Here is a 16,570-nt window from a genome sequence, read left to right as displayed (position 1 = left end):
GGTCTCTACCAATGCGATGCAACCCAGGTCGTGACAACATATATAGCCGGAATTAACATAGTTAGTCAGCATAGAAGATAATCTGATGTTGATGCGAGTGCATATAGAGTGTGAATTGTGATATTGGGAAAGGTTGGCCAGGTCAGTTGTTCTGGCCTGGCAGAGCTATAAAATAGCTCTTATATTATCTAGCTATCTTATCTATAGTTACAGGGTAATCCCCATGGGATCACATGTTAGGCAACCTTGGTGGGCTTTGCCAAGACCACCAAGGTTACCACGTGACTTAGCCCTTCGGGACTAAGTCCAACCTTCGTGCTCCATAGGACTAGATAGAATGTCATGCTTTTACAACCTCACAAATCTTTAACCACCTTTGCGTGTAACAGCGGTGTAGTGGCAATTGCACTTTGGTGGGGTCAAACCCTTCCCCGTAGATAAAATAGCCACAGATACAACACACAGAACAGTAGAGAAATACAACAATCTAGACAGGATCGCCACAGAGTCATCAATAGAGTATTGAATCCCTCAGTATACATCTTAATTATCAGTAGCAAGGTACCAATTGATAGCCTTTTTTTTATAGCAACGGCTTTGTCCACGTTGAATTTGGGCATTACGATCGATTCTACTAACAAATAATAGCTTCAAATCACTCGATTACTAGAGCCGGCAAGGTAGAGAGCTACAATACGGGACGACTAACTCGGCCTGAACGCGTTGATGGTACGCTATCAATATCCAGTGAGGATATAGTACTCCAGCGGATACAGCACTACTGACTAACCTAGCTTCGGTGGGTTAACCTATATACGGGCGCATGGGCCAACGGGTATTATGTTTGTGTTGAAGGTGCCGAGTGCTTCGCTTCGTACTCGGTATATATAAGCTAAAATACGAGCCGTGTGGGGCCCCGTCTGATCCTGTAGCATCAGGGGTTTCCAAGGATATCCTTGCCTGTAAATTTCGGGCCAAGGGCGACACTAGGCTCGTCCCAACCTGTTTCCAACAACGCTTGACGCACCCCCTCCACCAAGAACAAGTGCAAGGAGAGCAAGGGAATTGAGTCGAGACGGTCGGCGCCTCTCGAAATGCAAGATTCCCAAGCCCCTTTCTTGTTTATTGCAATTTTGCAATTTAACATTCCAAGCGATCTTTTTAGGCCAAACAAGGCAACCAGACAAGCAGTCTACAGGGGCAGTGCCGAGATCTTGGTGGGCGACAATAACCTTGTTGGGAAGCAGGGAATGAATGAATGGGCAAACTTGAGAGGAGGAGCGCACAGATGGGACTGCTGTGACGGGTACCAGCAGCCCACATATCCTTCAGCCCAATAAGAGGATCTGTCAATGAGTGGGAAAACAGATTACAGCGCCAGCGCGGGGACTCCGGGATCTAATGTTGCGACTTGTGGACGGCCTTGGACATTATGCGCTTGCGGGCGAATGCGAATTCTGGCACATGGGGGCATTTGCAAAGTGAGATGCGCGACGCATTTTCCTCCATCTTATATTATCATGACATATACTGTGGAGCTTTGAGGGCTGGTCATTATTTCCCTCGTGTTGTTGGCTGGGGGTTTTTTATGTCTTTCGTTATTACCATTTTGTGACGAAAAAAACAGCATTTGTTTACCAGGATTCGTTCCTTGCTATACACGCTCGTTCTTGATGGTGTGCGTGTCTCGGCTTCCCAAAGTGTCATCCCATCTGTACTTCGCTCGGTATTGGGACCAAGTTTGCGATCGACAACCACGTTTGCTTTTTCGACAGCTGCAGTACACAGCCTTATTCTCACAGAGGCCTTCCTCCCAGGCCGTGCTATGACGCTCTTTTCGGCCATCCTGGTGGCGGCAGCGGGCTGCATTGGTGTTGCCCTGGGCGACTGCGAGTGCGGATACTCAATATCGGGGGACGATGCCGGATACCAAGTGTTCACCGACCTACTCGAGAGCGATTTCCTTCACACAAACTATCTGGATTCACCCGCGGCCGACACGGGATGGGCAAGACAGACCTTCAACATGACCAAAGAGTTGGCGAGGGGCACATACGGAGAGGCCTTCGTGGCGGCTAATGCGATATCCAACGAGATCAAGGACGACAATGTGTGGACGGGCGACGGTCGGAATGGAGGCGCGGGAGGGTTACAGCTGGTGGTCAGTAGTGAGGTTGTCGATGACTCGGTCCAGACAGCCGAGGTTGCGACCATGGGAACGGATTACTTCTACGGCACTTTCAGGGCTGGTATAAAAGTCACTGACGTCGTAGGGACGTGTAGTGCCTTCTTCTGGGTAAGCTCCAATATGCGAAACGAAAGACGGCCTGTAGGGGTAAACATGCAAGGAATGCCCTAACTCTACGACTTGTATAGTACTTCAACGACACGCAAGAAATCGACATGGAATTTCTCTCGGCCGAGTTCAACACGGACAACAGTTCCTTCCCCGTCAACCTCGTTCTGCAAACCCCTCAGTCACGCCGCTCCGGCTACGATGCCTCTAAGACGGGTACCTTCGACAAGGTCAACCTGCCCTTCAACCCGACCGACGACTTCCACGAGTACCGCTTCGACTTCCTCGCGGATAAGGTCTTGTTCTACGCTGATGGGGCCTTGCTGACGTCCATGAGCGGGTCCGCGGTGCCAACTTCGTCCGGCAACATTTTGCTTTCCCACTGGAGCAACGGGAATTCGGGATGGTCGCAGGGCCCCCCGACTGAGGACGCCGTCACGACGCTTAGTTATGTCAAGGCGTACTACAACTCGACGAAGGTCGGGAGAGAGCGCGATTACACGAAGCGGTGTACGGATCCCGCCGGGGAAGGCGCCGTCTGCGCTATCCCGGAGAACGACGCTACTTTCTTTTTCATGTATCAGAAAAACATGACGGGGAACCAGACCACATTTCAGGGGGACGACAGTGCTGCCGGGTCGAATTCGTGGTCGCCGCTTGTGCTTGTTGCGGCGCTGGCATGTTCGGCTTGGGCCCTGGGGCTATGAGCACCCCCTGAATACTAGATACCAAGAGGTGGCCAGGGACGACTACACGAGTGTTTGAGCGGGGTGTTTCGGCGTCGGTGTCACGAGACGAACATATCCCTGAGCTTGATGCCTGTTTTTTGTCTTTCATTCTGGACGGTGGCAGCCTTGTCATATTTGCTGTGTAACTTTTGTTCTTGTTGATACCTTTTTCTTGCCTTCCTCGTTGGTTGAGGAAGTAGATTGGTTACAGTTGAAGGATCTATCTGGATGAAGTCAGCAGCAGCGCTATCCCTCATCGTAGTGGCTGTCCATGCGTGAGGAAGTGCTGATCGAGAATCCGACTCATTTCAAGTTCTTGTCATGCTGACAGATACTATTTTGGGGTGTTCCAGATGACAGCTCTTCTATAGCACAAATACATGCAAGCAGTAAGCCAGGAGGATTCTCAATAGCAAGCGATGGACGGTCACTCTGCTCGCTATATTTGACACGTAAAATGCAGAGTTCCAAAGCAACCCAAACTTCTTTCTATTCGGAATACTACCAGGCAAACGAGGTCCACACTACTGTACCGCCGCTCGCAATACCTTATTTGGAGTTGCCTCGTACAGAATTATCAAGAGGGGTGCACGTGACGCTCACAAACCCGGGCCTGCCACGGTGCAACCTCAGGTCGAACCCAACCTCAGCCCCGGATTTTGGACGTGACACGACCGCCGAGTCAAAGTTTGACAGCCACCATTGTCGCCAGCCGGCGCGGGGCCACTGATGGGGCTCCTTTCCTGTCGCACCTCTTCACTGACCACCCATACTCGCATTACTCGCATCCGCCTGACCGATGGATGGACGCGGACTTTGCGGGGATGTGGTACAACACGATAGCAGAGACGGCCAAGGTACCGGATTGGGCAGTCCACCTGGTCACGCTTTGGGGGAGAGAGACAATAAGGGGATTGGTGGCGAGGAGTTAGAGTGAGGGGATAGATGGACCTATGGCAAAGGGCAACTAATTCTTGGAGAAAGGGTCATGCAGGTTCGGCTTGTTGATCCTGGTGGAGTAGTTGGAGAAAGTTGGCCTCGGTCGTTATACGAGTAGCTAGGCTAGCTGGGCGGGCATCTGGGCATTTCTTGGTGAGCTGGATTTGTCGGCATTTACTCCATGTTTGGGAAGTGGTAGGTGGGAGCTGATGTGACACAGTCCATTTATTTGTGTCTCATCGGAACCAAGTCCGCTGTAGTCTTGCTCCTTTTCGCGATTTACTCCTCGAGTCTCTGAGTTGGACGTCTTGGACCAACATGAGAACATATTTGCACTGCCTTCCCTACCTAGAGCTTACAAGATAATTCTAGGTATCTACCCCGCAAGATCCATCATGACAAGAGTTGACCCACACAGCAGAGTCGGCGGCAGCGTCCGTTTTCCACGAAATTTCTCATCCCCACCGTTTATATGGCACATGTGGCCTGGCAACCATGCCTATCTTATTCCCTCTCGGCCTATAATCTCCGAGACACCGAATGTGCGCGTGTTCACCACAGCTGGCCCGCAAGCAAGAAGGAGCTGGAGGCGGCGTTCGTTGGTGGACCAAAGCGGACGGCGCCCGCCCGCCGGCAAAAGCAAGCTGCGTAGGCCCGGATTGGCGGCTCCACTCCCACCCTCTGATGAACTGCATTGCAGTCCAGTGCAGTCTTTTGGATCCCAATGACGACCGTTGGGTCGATCAGACGTCATTCTTCATTTTCGGAATCTTGATTCCATCTACGCGCAAAAAGTGCATGGCATACGATGTTGGCTGTCGACAGTTGCTGGTTCCTTGGATCCGCCACGACGCCCTGTACCTGAATATCGACTGCATGGCATTGCCAGCCTCTCCTGCAAGGTGTCGTATCGTTATTCGCTATGTCGCCATGGCCGCCCGGGGGGAGGAGGAGGAGAATTCCTAGTTTCCCTTACAGAGAACTTGGCAAGATTGCCGAGTAGTGGTTATGAAGGTAACCCATCCCGGATGCAGTCAGTGGCCGCATCGCCTTGCTGTGCTGTTTGCAAGAGATTGGCGAGTGTGCAGGTAAGGTAGCGAGAGGGTGGCTTGACCGTCAGTAGCTCTTCCATCACACACACACATACACACTCCTTGGGCTTCAGGTGGGCCATAGGTGGGCAACTATACCATATACCATACAAGCTTACGTACTGGCTTTCTGATATTCGTCCATGGCGGTCTACTGTAACCCCAAGAGTTGACTGATCGAGGTCACAAGTTTGTCCCTGCTGGCCCAGGTCATCTCGAGCACATGCCTCGTTGCAGCTCTCGAGGGTTCTGATCAAATTTCTTTCGCCTTTGACTTGCTGTCTCTTCTTCTTCTTCTTCTTCTCCTTCTTCTCAGCTTCACTTAAATTAAGGCTGCTCCTGCAGTTCTTAACTTTCCAGTTGCTTGGTATTGTCCTTTATCCATCATCAGACGATCATTCTGGGGTCATCCCAGAGTTGACATAGTTACACTATACTATATCTCAAGCCAGGGTCTGGCTATAAGCCCAGCTTAAAGTCGCCCATCATGACGAACTCCACGGTCCAAATCGCGCTTAAGAACAACACAAAGTCGTCCAACGCGCACGCCTACATCACCGGCCTCGACATCAACCGCAACAATGTGCCTCTTCTCATGCAATCCGACGGCACCACGCCCTACTACCCCAGCTCGCCCTCCTCCCCCCTCCAAGCCCTCGGCGCAGACTGCGCCATCTCCCTCGGTTCCCCAGGCTCGACCCGGACCATTACGATTCCTCAAATCGCAGGAGGCCGCATCTGGTTCGCCCTGGATGGGACCCTCACCTTCCTCGTGAATCCAGGCCCTGCCATCGTCGAGCCCAGCGTTACTAACCCCGCCGACCCCAACTACAACCAGTTCTGGGGCTTTTGCGAGTTCACCTTCAACCAGGCGCAGCTCTTTGTCAACATCAGCTACGTCGACTTTGTTAGTCTACCCATCGCCCTCGAGCTGCGTAACGAGAGCGATGACGTGCAGAAGGTGCAGGGACTTGCCCAGGGCGGACTGGATACCGTGTGCACCAAGCTCGTCGCGCAGAATGCCGCTGATGGCGCGGGATGGGATAAGTTGGTCGTCAAGTCGCCCTCGGGGGCCAACTTGCGTGCCTTGAGCCCGAATAGTGGGATTGTCATGAACAATGCCCTGTTTCAGGGGTATTATCAGCCTTACGTCGATGCCGTGTGGTCCAAGTACGCCAATGAGACGTTGACGGTCAACACGCAGGCCCAGTGGGGCGATAAGACGGCCAAAGTCGTCAACGGCAAACTGACGTTCGACGACGGCGCGGGCTCCTACGCCCAGCCCAGCGCGGCGGATGTCTTCTCGTGCAGCACGGGGCCGTTTGGCGGGTATCCGGCCGGCGACGCGGGGGCGCTGATGGGGGCTCTTGGGGCTCGTATCGCCGCTGCTTTCAACAGGTCGACGTTGTTGGTGAATCCGAACCAGCCCAATGACGAGCAGGTGGCGAATTATTACAAGGAGACAATCACGAACCATTACTCGCGGGTTTGCCACGATACGAATGCCGATGGAAGGGGGTATGCGTTTCCATATGACGACGTGGGCCCGAGCGACGGCGGGGATCAGTCTGGGAGCGTGTTTGATGGGGCGCCCAAGTTGTTGACGGTTACGTTGAGTGGGGTGGGGGTGTATCAGGCTTCTGGTGATGCACCAACTGCTGCGATTCCAGAGGGGCTGGGCGGGGAGCAAAAGGTTGTAAAAGGTATGGAAGACGGGGAGAAGAAGCCCAAGGAGGATGATGGTGCTAAGCCAAGTCTGCAGAGGAAGAAGAAGTCGTTGTGCTCTACCATCAAGGGCGTGTCTTCTAGGTTCATGAAGAGGTTTGGAGCTGCTAAGTGATCTAAGCAAGAAATTGGTTTGGAGGTGAGGGGGCCGTGTGACGGCGTGGCGGTGTTGGTATATACCCAGAGACGTACATGCATTTATTCAGCATGCTTGCGATTTTCTAACCTGCAACCGGACGGCACACACTGGACGTTTTGGGAAAGGATGTCAACGACATGCATGGAACTGGGGACATCGGTCATTTTTGGAAAGAAGCATGTTAATACCTATTTGATTCTTCGCATATTGTTTGGAGTGTAGTTAGGGGCCTGGGGACGCTCATTTGCATATCGTGGATTATACCCATCATGGATTTACCTGCTGCGAGGGCACTCAAATCCCAGTCACCCATTTCAGATCCTACTGAAGTGGAGAATACAGTACACCGTTATTCCATGCCCCCATTCGCTTGCTTGTGTAAGTAAAAAGTGATTCAATCGAGCTCGGTAGTGATAGCATACACTCAAGACTCGACGGGGCCCCATATTGATGCTTGTGCAGAACCTCGATTACCTCGCCCCTCACAAGCAGACAACGATGGGTATCTAGAATATTACCTGTCCAATCACCAGCTCCCAATATGTGACATAGGCGACACGCCCATCTCAGGTCTTACAACATCTCCCAATCATCGGCCACCACCCATCATCTTCTGCTTCTGAGCGCTCTCCCACCCCTCCACAAATTCCTGCAGTTCTACATGCACCCTTAACCCCTTCTCACTAAGCGTATTATACACCGCCTTCAACTCAGCCGAGTCCATCTCCTCTACCAGCGTAACAAAAGCCTCGATAAACACCTCCCTCGACCCGGGATAGCTCTGCACCGCGCGGTAGAACACGTCCTTGGCCTTATGTCTCAGCTCCTTTCTCTCGCGGCAGAACCGCATGTACGATATCCACAATCCCGGATGGTGCCTGCAGCCCGTCTCCTCGTCACTCTCGAGAGCGTGCTCGAACGCGGCGCAGGTGGAATGGGAGTTGCCCGTCTTCATCTCGTGGCGGATGGCGAAGACGCGGCTACTGACGCAGTCGTGTGGGGGCACGAGGACGTGCTGGTCTAGGAGGGAGCGCACGCGGTCGTCAATGCTGAGGCGGGTTTCACGCCATGCGTATAAGCTCAGGAACATGGTGTTCTGCGGGAAGAAGTGGACGAACTTTGCGAATTGGTCCCGTAAGAATGCGGGTCGGAAGGGTCTGGGAACTGTTAGTTGACCGAGAAAAGAGATGGTAGTTACAAAACCACTTACCCGTGGGTAGCATGATGATAGAGAAGACGGGCCGTGAATTGTAGCAATCTTTCATGGCTTAGGCTCTCTGCGAGACCTCGAGAGCTGAAGTCGTCGGAACAGGCTGAAACGCAGCTCATAGCAGACCATATATCACCCTGACCTTCAGATTGTGGTTCCTTGCCGCTGGTTTGCGTCGCATATTCTAACAAGGCCAATCCCTCACCGTAGATGGCGGCAGTTCCAGAATCACCCGAGGATATGAGATAGTCTCGATTTGACCCCAGCAGTTGTCTCGCCTTCAAAAGTTGGGTCGTAGAGCTCGCTGTTTCGTTCGATGCATCGGTCGCTACCATAAGTATTCGAGATATGCTTCCAGGTATGTTGCCATCCTCAAGATCTATCCACGCCGAGGCGATGCAGAGCCGTAGTCTGTCGTGCGTCGAATTTGTTGGCAAGCTCAGAGCAGCAGATAATACGTTGCGGGCGGTGTCTCTGTTTCCTCTGGCGTTTTCAAGGTTTGCGTATCCAATATAGAGTCCGATGTTCGTTGAATACTTCTTCAGAAGCGCCTTTGCTGTCTTCTTGTCGTCAATTGTTTCATCGAGACTGTCAAAGGCCAGAGAGTAAGGGGCAATTTCCTCACGCCCGAATGAGCGTGCCAGTTGTTTCAGCGTATTCAAGATCAGCTTGTGCTGATCCGAAGTGCTCCCTCTCATTGCCTGAATGCATCTAAACCATTTTGACGGAGGGAAGAGCGTCTCCGACGATATTGCCATTTGTTGGTAATCGTGCGCAAAATCCGGCGTCTTGGTGGACTCTTCATCCATGTGTTGTTGACCTGGAGCGATTGAATTCGTCACCTCCTTCACTTCAAAGACGCTGTTTCTGCCACTATTGAGAAGTTCATCTTGCATGATGACCTTGACGGCTTTGCTGGTCCCAACCGCCGGGGGTAGCTGACAGAAGATCAGGTAGGCATCAAGCATCAGGGTCTGTATCATGGGCAGGTTTTTTTCTGGAATAAATACGAGAAAATCTTGGATATCTGCGAACATGACAACTCTGTATGGATCGTCTTCCGTCCCGTCATCCATGGTGCGAGCTGGAACCTTTGCGTTTGCAGCTCTTTGCTGCTCAGTGGCTGTCCATGCCTTGTACGCATCCCGAGTATTCGGCGTTTGGCCAACCCCGAAGGACCGGGGTTCAGGGGCATCTTGCTTGCCACCGTCGGCTTCGTAAGTAAACCACCCTTTTGCAAACTCTTCGCCAATACGTGGCACTTCACTTTCCCAAAAGTTTTGGAAAGACGCAATCATCGTACTGGCGCTGGCATCAGGGGCAGTCACAGGGCGACAGAAAAGGAGTTCCAGCATAGCTTGCCATGCTGCCACTGCGAGTTCGACGAACCCAGCATCCGCGACGAACCGGGTGGCTTTCAAGAAGACCAAAACCAGCTGATCATACAACTCTTGGCTCTGAGTGTTTGAAGTATCTTGTGTCATTGCGGTTTCGATACTCCGCAGTCTATTGACATAAAGTTGTTTGATGTCATCATATCGAAACGTTGGTAAATCAGTCTGCCGAAAATTCACATATGCCTTCCACAGCGCGAAGTTGGCACTATGATCTTTCATCAAATCCTCCCAGCGCTTTATAACTGTTTTGCGATCCCAGATTTTGGAGCCTTCACGCATAATCCGCAATAGCAACTTGTCCCGTTGCTCAGGGGAATCAGCATGAGCGAGGCCTTTCTCGAGCAGGGAAAGCTTGATGTCAGCAAAACTCTTGATTTCGGCCTGAGTTGCTCGCTGTCCATCGGCTGCCCTCATTCGCAGCAAAGTATTTTGATGGTTGACGAGTTCAAGCCACGCATCGATGTCTTCCGGGTGATCTCTCACCCTTGCAGACAGGCTAATTTCCTTTGCTTTCACGGGATCAACGAAACGGCGTCTATCAGATCCCGTAGATGAAGCTGACGAGTCACTGCCGTATAGTTCATCGCTTTCAGAGTGCTCATGCACCTTGCTCTTCCCGTGGATTGATCTGTAAGACTGTCCTTCCTCACCGGACGACTCGCTTGAAGGATCATTAGGCCATTTTCGCTTCTTGGAGGACTTCAACGGTAGGAAATCCTCTGTTAGGGTAGGCGCCTGCGAAGATTCTTGTCGAACTCGGATGGGTTGTGACTTATTGTGGATACCCCTTGCAAGTACGCTCTTCCGATCCCCTCTAAGAGCAGAACCTCCTTCGTAGTACCCACGTATGAAAAACTCATCACGATTTCCTAGACGCTCAATTCTCAAGAAGCCATCTGCTCCCAGAAGACGACCAGACCCGAACCTGCGATAGGCCGGAACATCGTAGCGGTGGTTACTGCCGTACTTTCTGATGAGGGGATCGCCTCGCTTGTCAATAGTGAATGACCCTTCCTTGAAATCTTCTGATGGTCCCGGACGCCGGGAGACGTTTGACTGCCTTGTGGACGAATCGTGATTCCCTCGATCTCGCTCACGCGATTCCTCTGTAGCATGGGACCGATGACGGTGTGCACGAAGGTGGCTCCCTCTGGTGATCAAACCTGGATCAGCTGCGGGAGTGGGCGGTCCTTCCGTTTGCTCCACTGGGACTGGTTTTGGCTTGAAGGAGGAGAATTTGGGAACACTCGGTTTTTTACCCCCTTTAGACGACATGGTAAAGGTCTGCTGGGCCCATGCTGCTCAGCTGAGAAACACAAGTCTTAGAAGTAACCGAAGAGAATGCGATGGCGCTTTGATTTCAAGAATCGGATGCGTGTATAACTCAGTTGTCGAGACGACGTCGGGATCGATCTAGATTGGAGCCAGACAAACGACTGACAGCCGCAGCCGAAGCTGACCAAACGAATAAGAAAATTGAAATGTAGGCTTGCACACAGCCGCGTTGAAAGGAAACCAGTAGAATGCCAACGGGTTTACGCGACGATGGGCGATGCGATGATAGCTGCCAATTGGATAAATTTGGTTCTTGGCCCAGGATGCTGAAGGTAAAGTGCGGCAGTCTAGTTTTAGGGATCTCTGTTTTAGCGTGATTGTAGAACCGCAGGGCAGAACCCCTCTAACAATCGCTTTCGTACATCCAAATATCGCTACCAAGTATCCGCTAAAACACAGCTAATTCACGGTTTACATACATTCAGGCTCCAAAAGTCTGAGGACACTCCACTTTTACTACAGCGCTCTTTAGGGGACTGGGATTTTAATATGGCTATGTCTCTATGAATATATAGGGTAAAGGTATTAAAATAGAGTCATTTCGAAGCTTATAGCCCGTAGATTAATATTTTGTATACCAGCCGCGGGATTTAATAATAGCGCGGAGCCTATGCTCTAGAGTGTCGTATAGCTTCTTAATCAGCGCTGCCGGTACTGCCTTCCACGCTAACTGCAGCGCAGCTTTAAATTTCTCAATATTGAAACGGGGTCAGGCGGTCGGTAGGATGTACCTATTACCTAACACACTGAACAGACGGCTCCAGTACCAATAGATCACATCTGTTGGTCTGATCAGACGAAGATCATGGTGCTGGCCGTAAGAGCGAAGCTCTTATAAGTCTTGTGCGCAAGTTGGTCGGATGTGCCTCTGAGACTCGTGTCGGATAATTCTCAGAATAGGACGTCTGGCTCCTAGGAGTCGAATTGAAGCTGTCTCTAGTATTGGATTGCTCTGATCAGAGCAAGACTCAATGTCTCATAGTTGTCAAGGCTAAAATGGAAAGGATAGATGGATTCTTAGAAACTATCCCCTGAACGTGTAAGTGAATCATGAACTGAAGCTTCTGAATTGCATGCATTGAAAAGAGTGCGATGATGGCTAACTATTGCTTGTCGAATCGAAAAGATGAAGAAGTCATTAAAAAGGGTCCGTCCTCGAAAAGAAAATTGCAGCCACAAGCCTCCTTCATCAAAGCAAAAGATCCTCCCCATTCCGTCACCTATTTTCCCTGGCGTCCGGCCTTACCCCGCTACAATATCCAGCTGGTTTTTTTAGGATAAAGAGTTCAGGGCATTCCCTAGATAGATACCTCTTTAACCAGGCCCATACGTGCTCTATAGGTGTAAGGGTCATAGACCGTGACAATAGGGTTGAGATCTGGGGAATGCACTGGCTAGTCTATTAGAGAAATAGCGTGCCGGCCGAACCACTCCAAAGCTTGCGCCGAGAGGTGTATCTTCGCATTATCTTGCTGAAAATGCTGCCAATCCTTATAAAATGGGAGTAAGCCCTCCCTCAAGGCCTTAAGATAACTCCAGGTATTGTAGCCCTTCTGTCTCTTACCCTCCTCCTGGGGGGGTCGCTCCATCACGATCAGGTCGCTCTTCTTCCCTACTCCTCCCTCGACGTAGATCCCACCCCAGACTATAACCGAAATATTCGCTTTTACGTGTGCCTTAAGATTCACGAAGTCCTTATTATACTTCTCGCTCGGAAATCGGAAGACCCAGGCGGTCGGGGATGACGCAGAATTCTGTATAGAGGACTCGTCGGAGAAGATTACCTGTGGACAAGATTAGTGTGAAGGTCAACCCTCGCAGACTCACTACAACCAGGTGACTTACAGCTGGAACACCTGCCGTGGCAGTGTCAGATGGGAAGCCAATCATAACCCTTGTAGGAGCCCCGCCAAGCGTGGATGACTTAGTCGCGCTCCCTCAAACCTAAGTTGTCATCTTCTTTCCTTCGCTCCTTAGAGTAGAATCTTGGTCGATAGCACCTAATCGAGGTCTCTACCAATGCGATGCAACCCAGGTCGTGACAGGTACACTATGGAGAAGGAGGCCCGGGGCTCCGAGTGGATGAGTGAGGAAAAGGAGGTCCCGGCTGCCCTCCTCGGCCACTGGAGGAAGAGATGGCTCACCGGAGCAGAGCATCACGATCGCCAGCGACGCGCTATCGCTGAGGAACCGGAGGGCCCTTCGATGCAGATACCGAAAGGGGGCAGGTATTTCGGCCTGAACCGACTGGAGGCGTCTACGCTGTGCCAGATCAGGACGGAAAAAATAGGACTAGCAGCCTTCTTATTCAAGACAGGGGCTTTTGGCGTGTACTCGCCGCTATGCCGCTGTGGCGACGCCCCTGAGACGGGAGAGCACGTAATCCTCTTTTGCGGGCTGTTGGAAGGACCGAGGGAACGATTACGGGCCGCCATCGCACCACGGCCACTATACTCTCGCAGAGACCTCGCAACGGCAACAGGAGAACCAGTAGTTAGTGGGACTATTGTAAGGTGGCTGCTAGGGACGGGTCGGACAGCTTCAAGGCCCAGATAGCATCGATCTTCTCAGGGGGGACTTTGTTGGTAGGTTGAGAACCAACGTAGTATGGTAGTGGACGCAACGCAGTCGCCAATAGGGCGAACCGACGACGCAGCGTATGTATTTAGTCCAGCCATTAGGGCACGGTTTGACATACGGGAGTACTAGCAGAGGTACCGGGGGCTTCGAGCCTACGGCGTATTTAATAATAATAATAATAATTTAAGCGTCCGAAGACTTAGATATATTCTTTCGAGCCCTCTTTTTAGGAGGGACCCTTCCTGCGAGAAAAGTATTAATTTCCAACTGCTTAACGTGATCCACAAGTCATTTTCGCACACAAGTCACTTTCGCACTTTTTCAAATATTTCAACCTTTTAACTTTACCTTAGCTTGCACTTTTCTTCCTTCCCACAACATGCCTCGTAAATCCAAAGAAGCCAATCTTCAGCTAGCTATCCAAGCTAAAAAGCGCAACCCTGAAATTTCATGGCGTAAGCTTGGCCGTATCTACAACGTTTGCGACCGTACACTAAAGAATCGATTCGACGACGACCAAACGCGACACGAAGCTAATATGTTAAAACGAAATCTAACTCAAACCGAAGAGGATACGATTGCTCGACGTATAATTGAGCTAGATGCGCGAGCATTTCCTCCTCGGCTTCGATACGTTGAAGAAATGGCGAATATTCTGCGTACGCGACGCCCCCCGTCGGCAAGAACTGGACCACGAACTTCGTTAACCGCCGACAAGACCTCCGAACGCGTTTAAACCGTCGAATTGATTACCAGAGGGTATTTAGCGAAGATCCTATCGCGTATTACGCGCGGTTTGAGCTTGTTAGGGACACAATCGCTAAATACGGTATCCTACCGGAGGATATCTACAACTTTGACGAGACGGGCTTCCTAATGGGCCTAATCACAACCGGTATGGTTGTAACGAGTGTAGAAAGACACGGACGGCCTAGACAGGCTACACAAGGAGGTCGGGAATGGGTTACGGTGATCCAGGCTATTAATTCGCAAGGTTGGGCGGTACCGCCGTACATCATCTTCGCGGGCAAGGTTCATCTTGCTTCGTGGTATCACGGTAACGACCTACCGGCCAACTGGAAGGTCGACCTTTCCCATAACGGTTGGACTACTAATAATATTGGTGTGGAATGGGCAAAACACTTTGTTCAACATATTATTAGCCGTCGGAAGGGTGCGAAAAGTCTCTTAATGTTGGATGGTCACGAGAGCCACCACTCGATGGATTTTGAGACTTACCTCGCGGCGCACGGCGTAATTACATTGTGTATGTAACGAGGATACCACACATCTCACAATATAACAGTCAGGTAGTGCAAAGGGTAGCTAGAAGTAGGCCAGTGTATGGGTGCGTATATTGCAAGACTGATTCTTGAAGAATCTAAACTAGGTGCGAGCGTCTCGAGTTCTCCTCTTAAGCTGGGCGGTTCCGGGGTTTTACCGGATCGGGGCGAATCCCTCCCGACTCAGCTTGTCAGCTGAGACCGGCCCGCCACAACGGCTCTTTCCTTACAGTGTATGCCTTCCCATTCATCCCACAAGCTCCAGCCTTTGGATTTGGTACCTTTTAGTGTGTTGAAACGGCTGTACGGTGCGTTCGTGGAGGGTTTAATGCGAAGGCATCAAACCCATATTGAGAAGCAGGATTTCTTAGCTGGGTTTTTAGAAGCTTTCATTGGTGCTTTTCACGAGAAAAACATCAGATCAGGATTCGAAGCAGCTGGACTTGTTCCTTTTAATCCGGATAGGGTCATATCTACGTTGGGTATCGCAAAGGTAGTACGAACACCGACACCCGACCCCCAATTGCCTGTAACGAAACCTCTAATAGTCTAGCTGCGTAAACCACTAAAGAGTCTGTAAGGGTTTGTGCTAGTAAGTAAGTCCTGCTGCGGAGTCCTTTAGCAATAATATCGGGGTCTGACGTATGGAGTATCGGGCTCTGGGTAACTGAAGTATTCGAGTAGGGTAACTGGGAATAGAGTCGTCAAGGCAGTTTGCCTCACCAATGGGTTAGATTGATGCTTAGATTGATCACTGAAGTAGAGACTGTCTATCTATGAAATGCCTGGAAGTCCTGTCCCTTATATGCCCATCTCTCCTTCACTGATCCCCACTTGGTTGATTGATTGATTGAAAGTTTAACGTCTCATCACGTGAGACGTGCCGGGCGCAGTGCCGGCATGGTCTATGCTAGTCGAATCTATGTTACAGGGGACTGTCTTCATCTAACATTCCTGTAATGATCCCCACTTGGATATGTTGGTTGTCCAACATATCCAACATATCCACCCCTGTAGGTCACATGACCTATCGGTCCTTTCCTTCCTCCGATACGGGGTCCCGTGATCCTAGCGTCTGTATCCACCTGGCCTGCCGACGGGCCTGTAATGTTGGCTCAGGGCCAACGGTTCGTAACATCCCCTTGAGTAAGGAGGATTTCAGTAGCAAAGTCGGCTACATAACGCTTACTAGGAGCCCGTCCGCATAGTTCTTCGTGTAGGATCCAGTTCACGATGACCTCCTCTTGCTCTAGAGTCAACTTTTGTTGCCTAGAGGCCGCGTCGCGATGCGAATTACCGTGACGAATGCGGTAGGACAATGTAGTCCCCTTGATACCGTACCGATAGGCTGCTGCGGCCTAAGTAGAGCCCTGACGGATAAGCTCTTTAGCGCGTTCGATTCGCTGCTCAAAATCGTCCAGACTATTCTCCACCGGATCAGCCATTTTGTACGTAGCGAGGGAGCAATTGCGAGGTAAATTGAGAGACGCCGGTTGTTGAGGCGTAGAATTTCCCTGTAAAATGGGGGTGCATGCAAAAAGGTGGTCAATGCGGTTAAATGGATGTCCCTTATCTCTAGCGCTTAACCTTCTAGAAGCACCTATCCACTTTATACATGTAGTTTTCGTTATTTTAGCGCATCCGGCAGTAATAGTGATGGTTTGGGGCCTTAGCGTGCCGGACGCATCTGTCGTTTCTTCCGGCTTATGCCACTTACCCTGGCTCTTTGCTGCATTTGTAATTCGCGCCGCGATCGCGCCGCGATTACCACATGTTTCCTTGGCAGAAACTCGAAAATCATAGTGAATTGGGGTTGCATTGGCTGGTTATGTTGATTGCCGAATTGG

General features: G+C 51.1%; 5 protein-coding genes across 5 annotated transcripts; 3 read left to right on the top strand and 2 right to left on the bottom strand.

Moving 5' to 3' along the window:
* Positions 1-1,825: 1,825 nt before the first annotated feature.
* Positions 1,826-3,003, top strand: BCR38DRAFT_333102 (concanavalin A-like lectin/glucanase domain-containing protein; the record flags this gene model as incomplete). The annotated part of the gene is made up of 2 exons (XM_040855194.1): positions 1,826-2,296; positions 2,377-3,003. The coding sequence occupies 2 exons, from the start codon at positions 1,826-1,828 to the stop codon at positions 3,001-3,003; spliced, it is 1,098 nt and encodes a 365-aa protein (XP_040719632.1).
* Positions 3,004-5,541: 2,538 nt separating this feature from the next.
* On the top strand, positions 5,542-6,894 carry BCR38DRAFT_332016 (glucanase B; the record flags this gene model as incomplete). The annotated part of the gene is made up of 1 exon (XM_040855108.1): positions 5,542-6,894. One exon carries the CDS (start codon positions 5,542-5,544, stop codon positions 6,892-6,894), a length of 1,353 nt encoding a protein of 450 aa, XP_040719631.1.
* Positions 6,895-7,507: 613 nt separating this feature from the next.
* Positions 7,508-10,800, bottom strand: BCR38DRAFT_454635 (NRDE-2, necessary for RNA interference-domain-containing protein; the record flags this gene model as incomplete). The annotated part of the gene is made up of 2 exons (XM_040861717.1): positions 7,508-8,075; positions 8,129-10,800. The coding sequence occupies 2 exons, from the start codon at positions 10,798-10,800 to the stop codon at positions 7,508-7,510; spliced, it is 3,240 nt and encodes a 1,079-aa protein (XP_040719630.1).
* A 614-nt stretch (positions 10,801-11,414) lies between these two features.
* BCR38DRAFT_419793 (uncharacterized protein) lies at positions 11,415-12,584 on the bottom strand. Its single transcript, XM_040859344.1, is given in 3 exon segments — positions 11,415-11,591; positions 12,115-12,214; positions 12,230-12,584. 2 exon segments carry the CDS (start codon positions 12,212-12,214, stop codon positions 11,527-11,529), a joined length of 165 nt encoding a protein of 54 aa, XP_040719629.1. The 5' UTR covers positions 12,230-12,584; the 3' UTR covers positions 11,415-11,526.
* A 3,628-nt stretch (positions 12,585-16,212) lies between these two features.
* BCR38DRAFT_419776 (uncharacterized protein) lies at positions 16,213-16,567 on the top strand. The gene has a single exon (XM_040859343.1). It carries the CDS (start codon positions 16,245-16,247, stop codon positions 16,524-16,526), a length of 282 nt encoding a protein of 93 aa, XP_040719628.1. The 5' UTR covers positions 16,213-16,244; the 3' UTR covers positions 16,527-16,567.
* Positions 16,568-16,570: the final 3 nt, after the last annotated feature.

This window comes from Pseudomassariella vexata, assembly GCF_002105095.1.
Source record: "Pseudomassariella vexata strain CBS 129021 chromosome Unknown BCR38scaffold_2, whole genome shotgun sequence".
Lineage (NCBI taxonomy): Eukaryota > Fungi > Ascomycota > Sordariomycetes > Amphisphaeriales > Pseudomassariaceae > Pseudomassariella > Pseudomassariella vexata.
Note: the sequence above shows the minus strand (reverse complement) of the source record. Positions and strands in the feature narration are given on the sequence as shown.

Coding starts and splice junctions, on each gene's coding strand:
- BCR38DRAFT_419776 (XM_040859343.1), top strand. CDS start 16,245: ATGGGGGTGCATGCAAAAAGGTGGTCAATGCGGTTAAATGGATGTCCC.
- BCR38DRAFT_419793 (XM_040859344.1), bottom strand. CDS start 12,214: ATGACCCTTACACCTATAGAGCACGTATGGGCCTGGTTAAAGAGGTAT. Junction 11,592..12,114: donor AAAAAAACCAGCTGGATATT/GTAGCGGGGTAA, acceptor GTTAGGTAATAG/GTACATCCTACCGACCGCCT.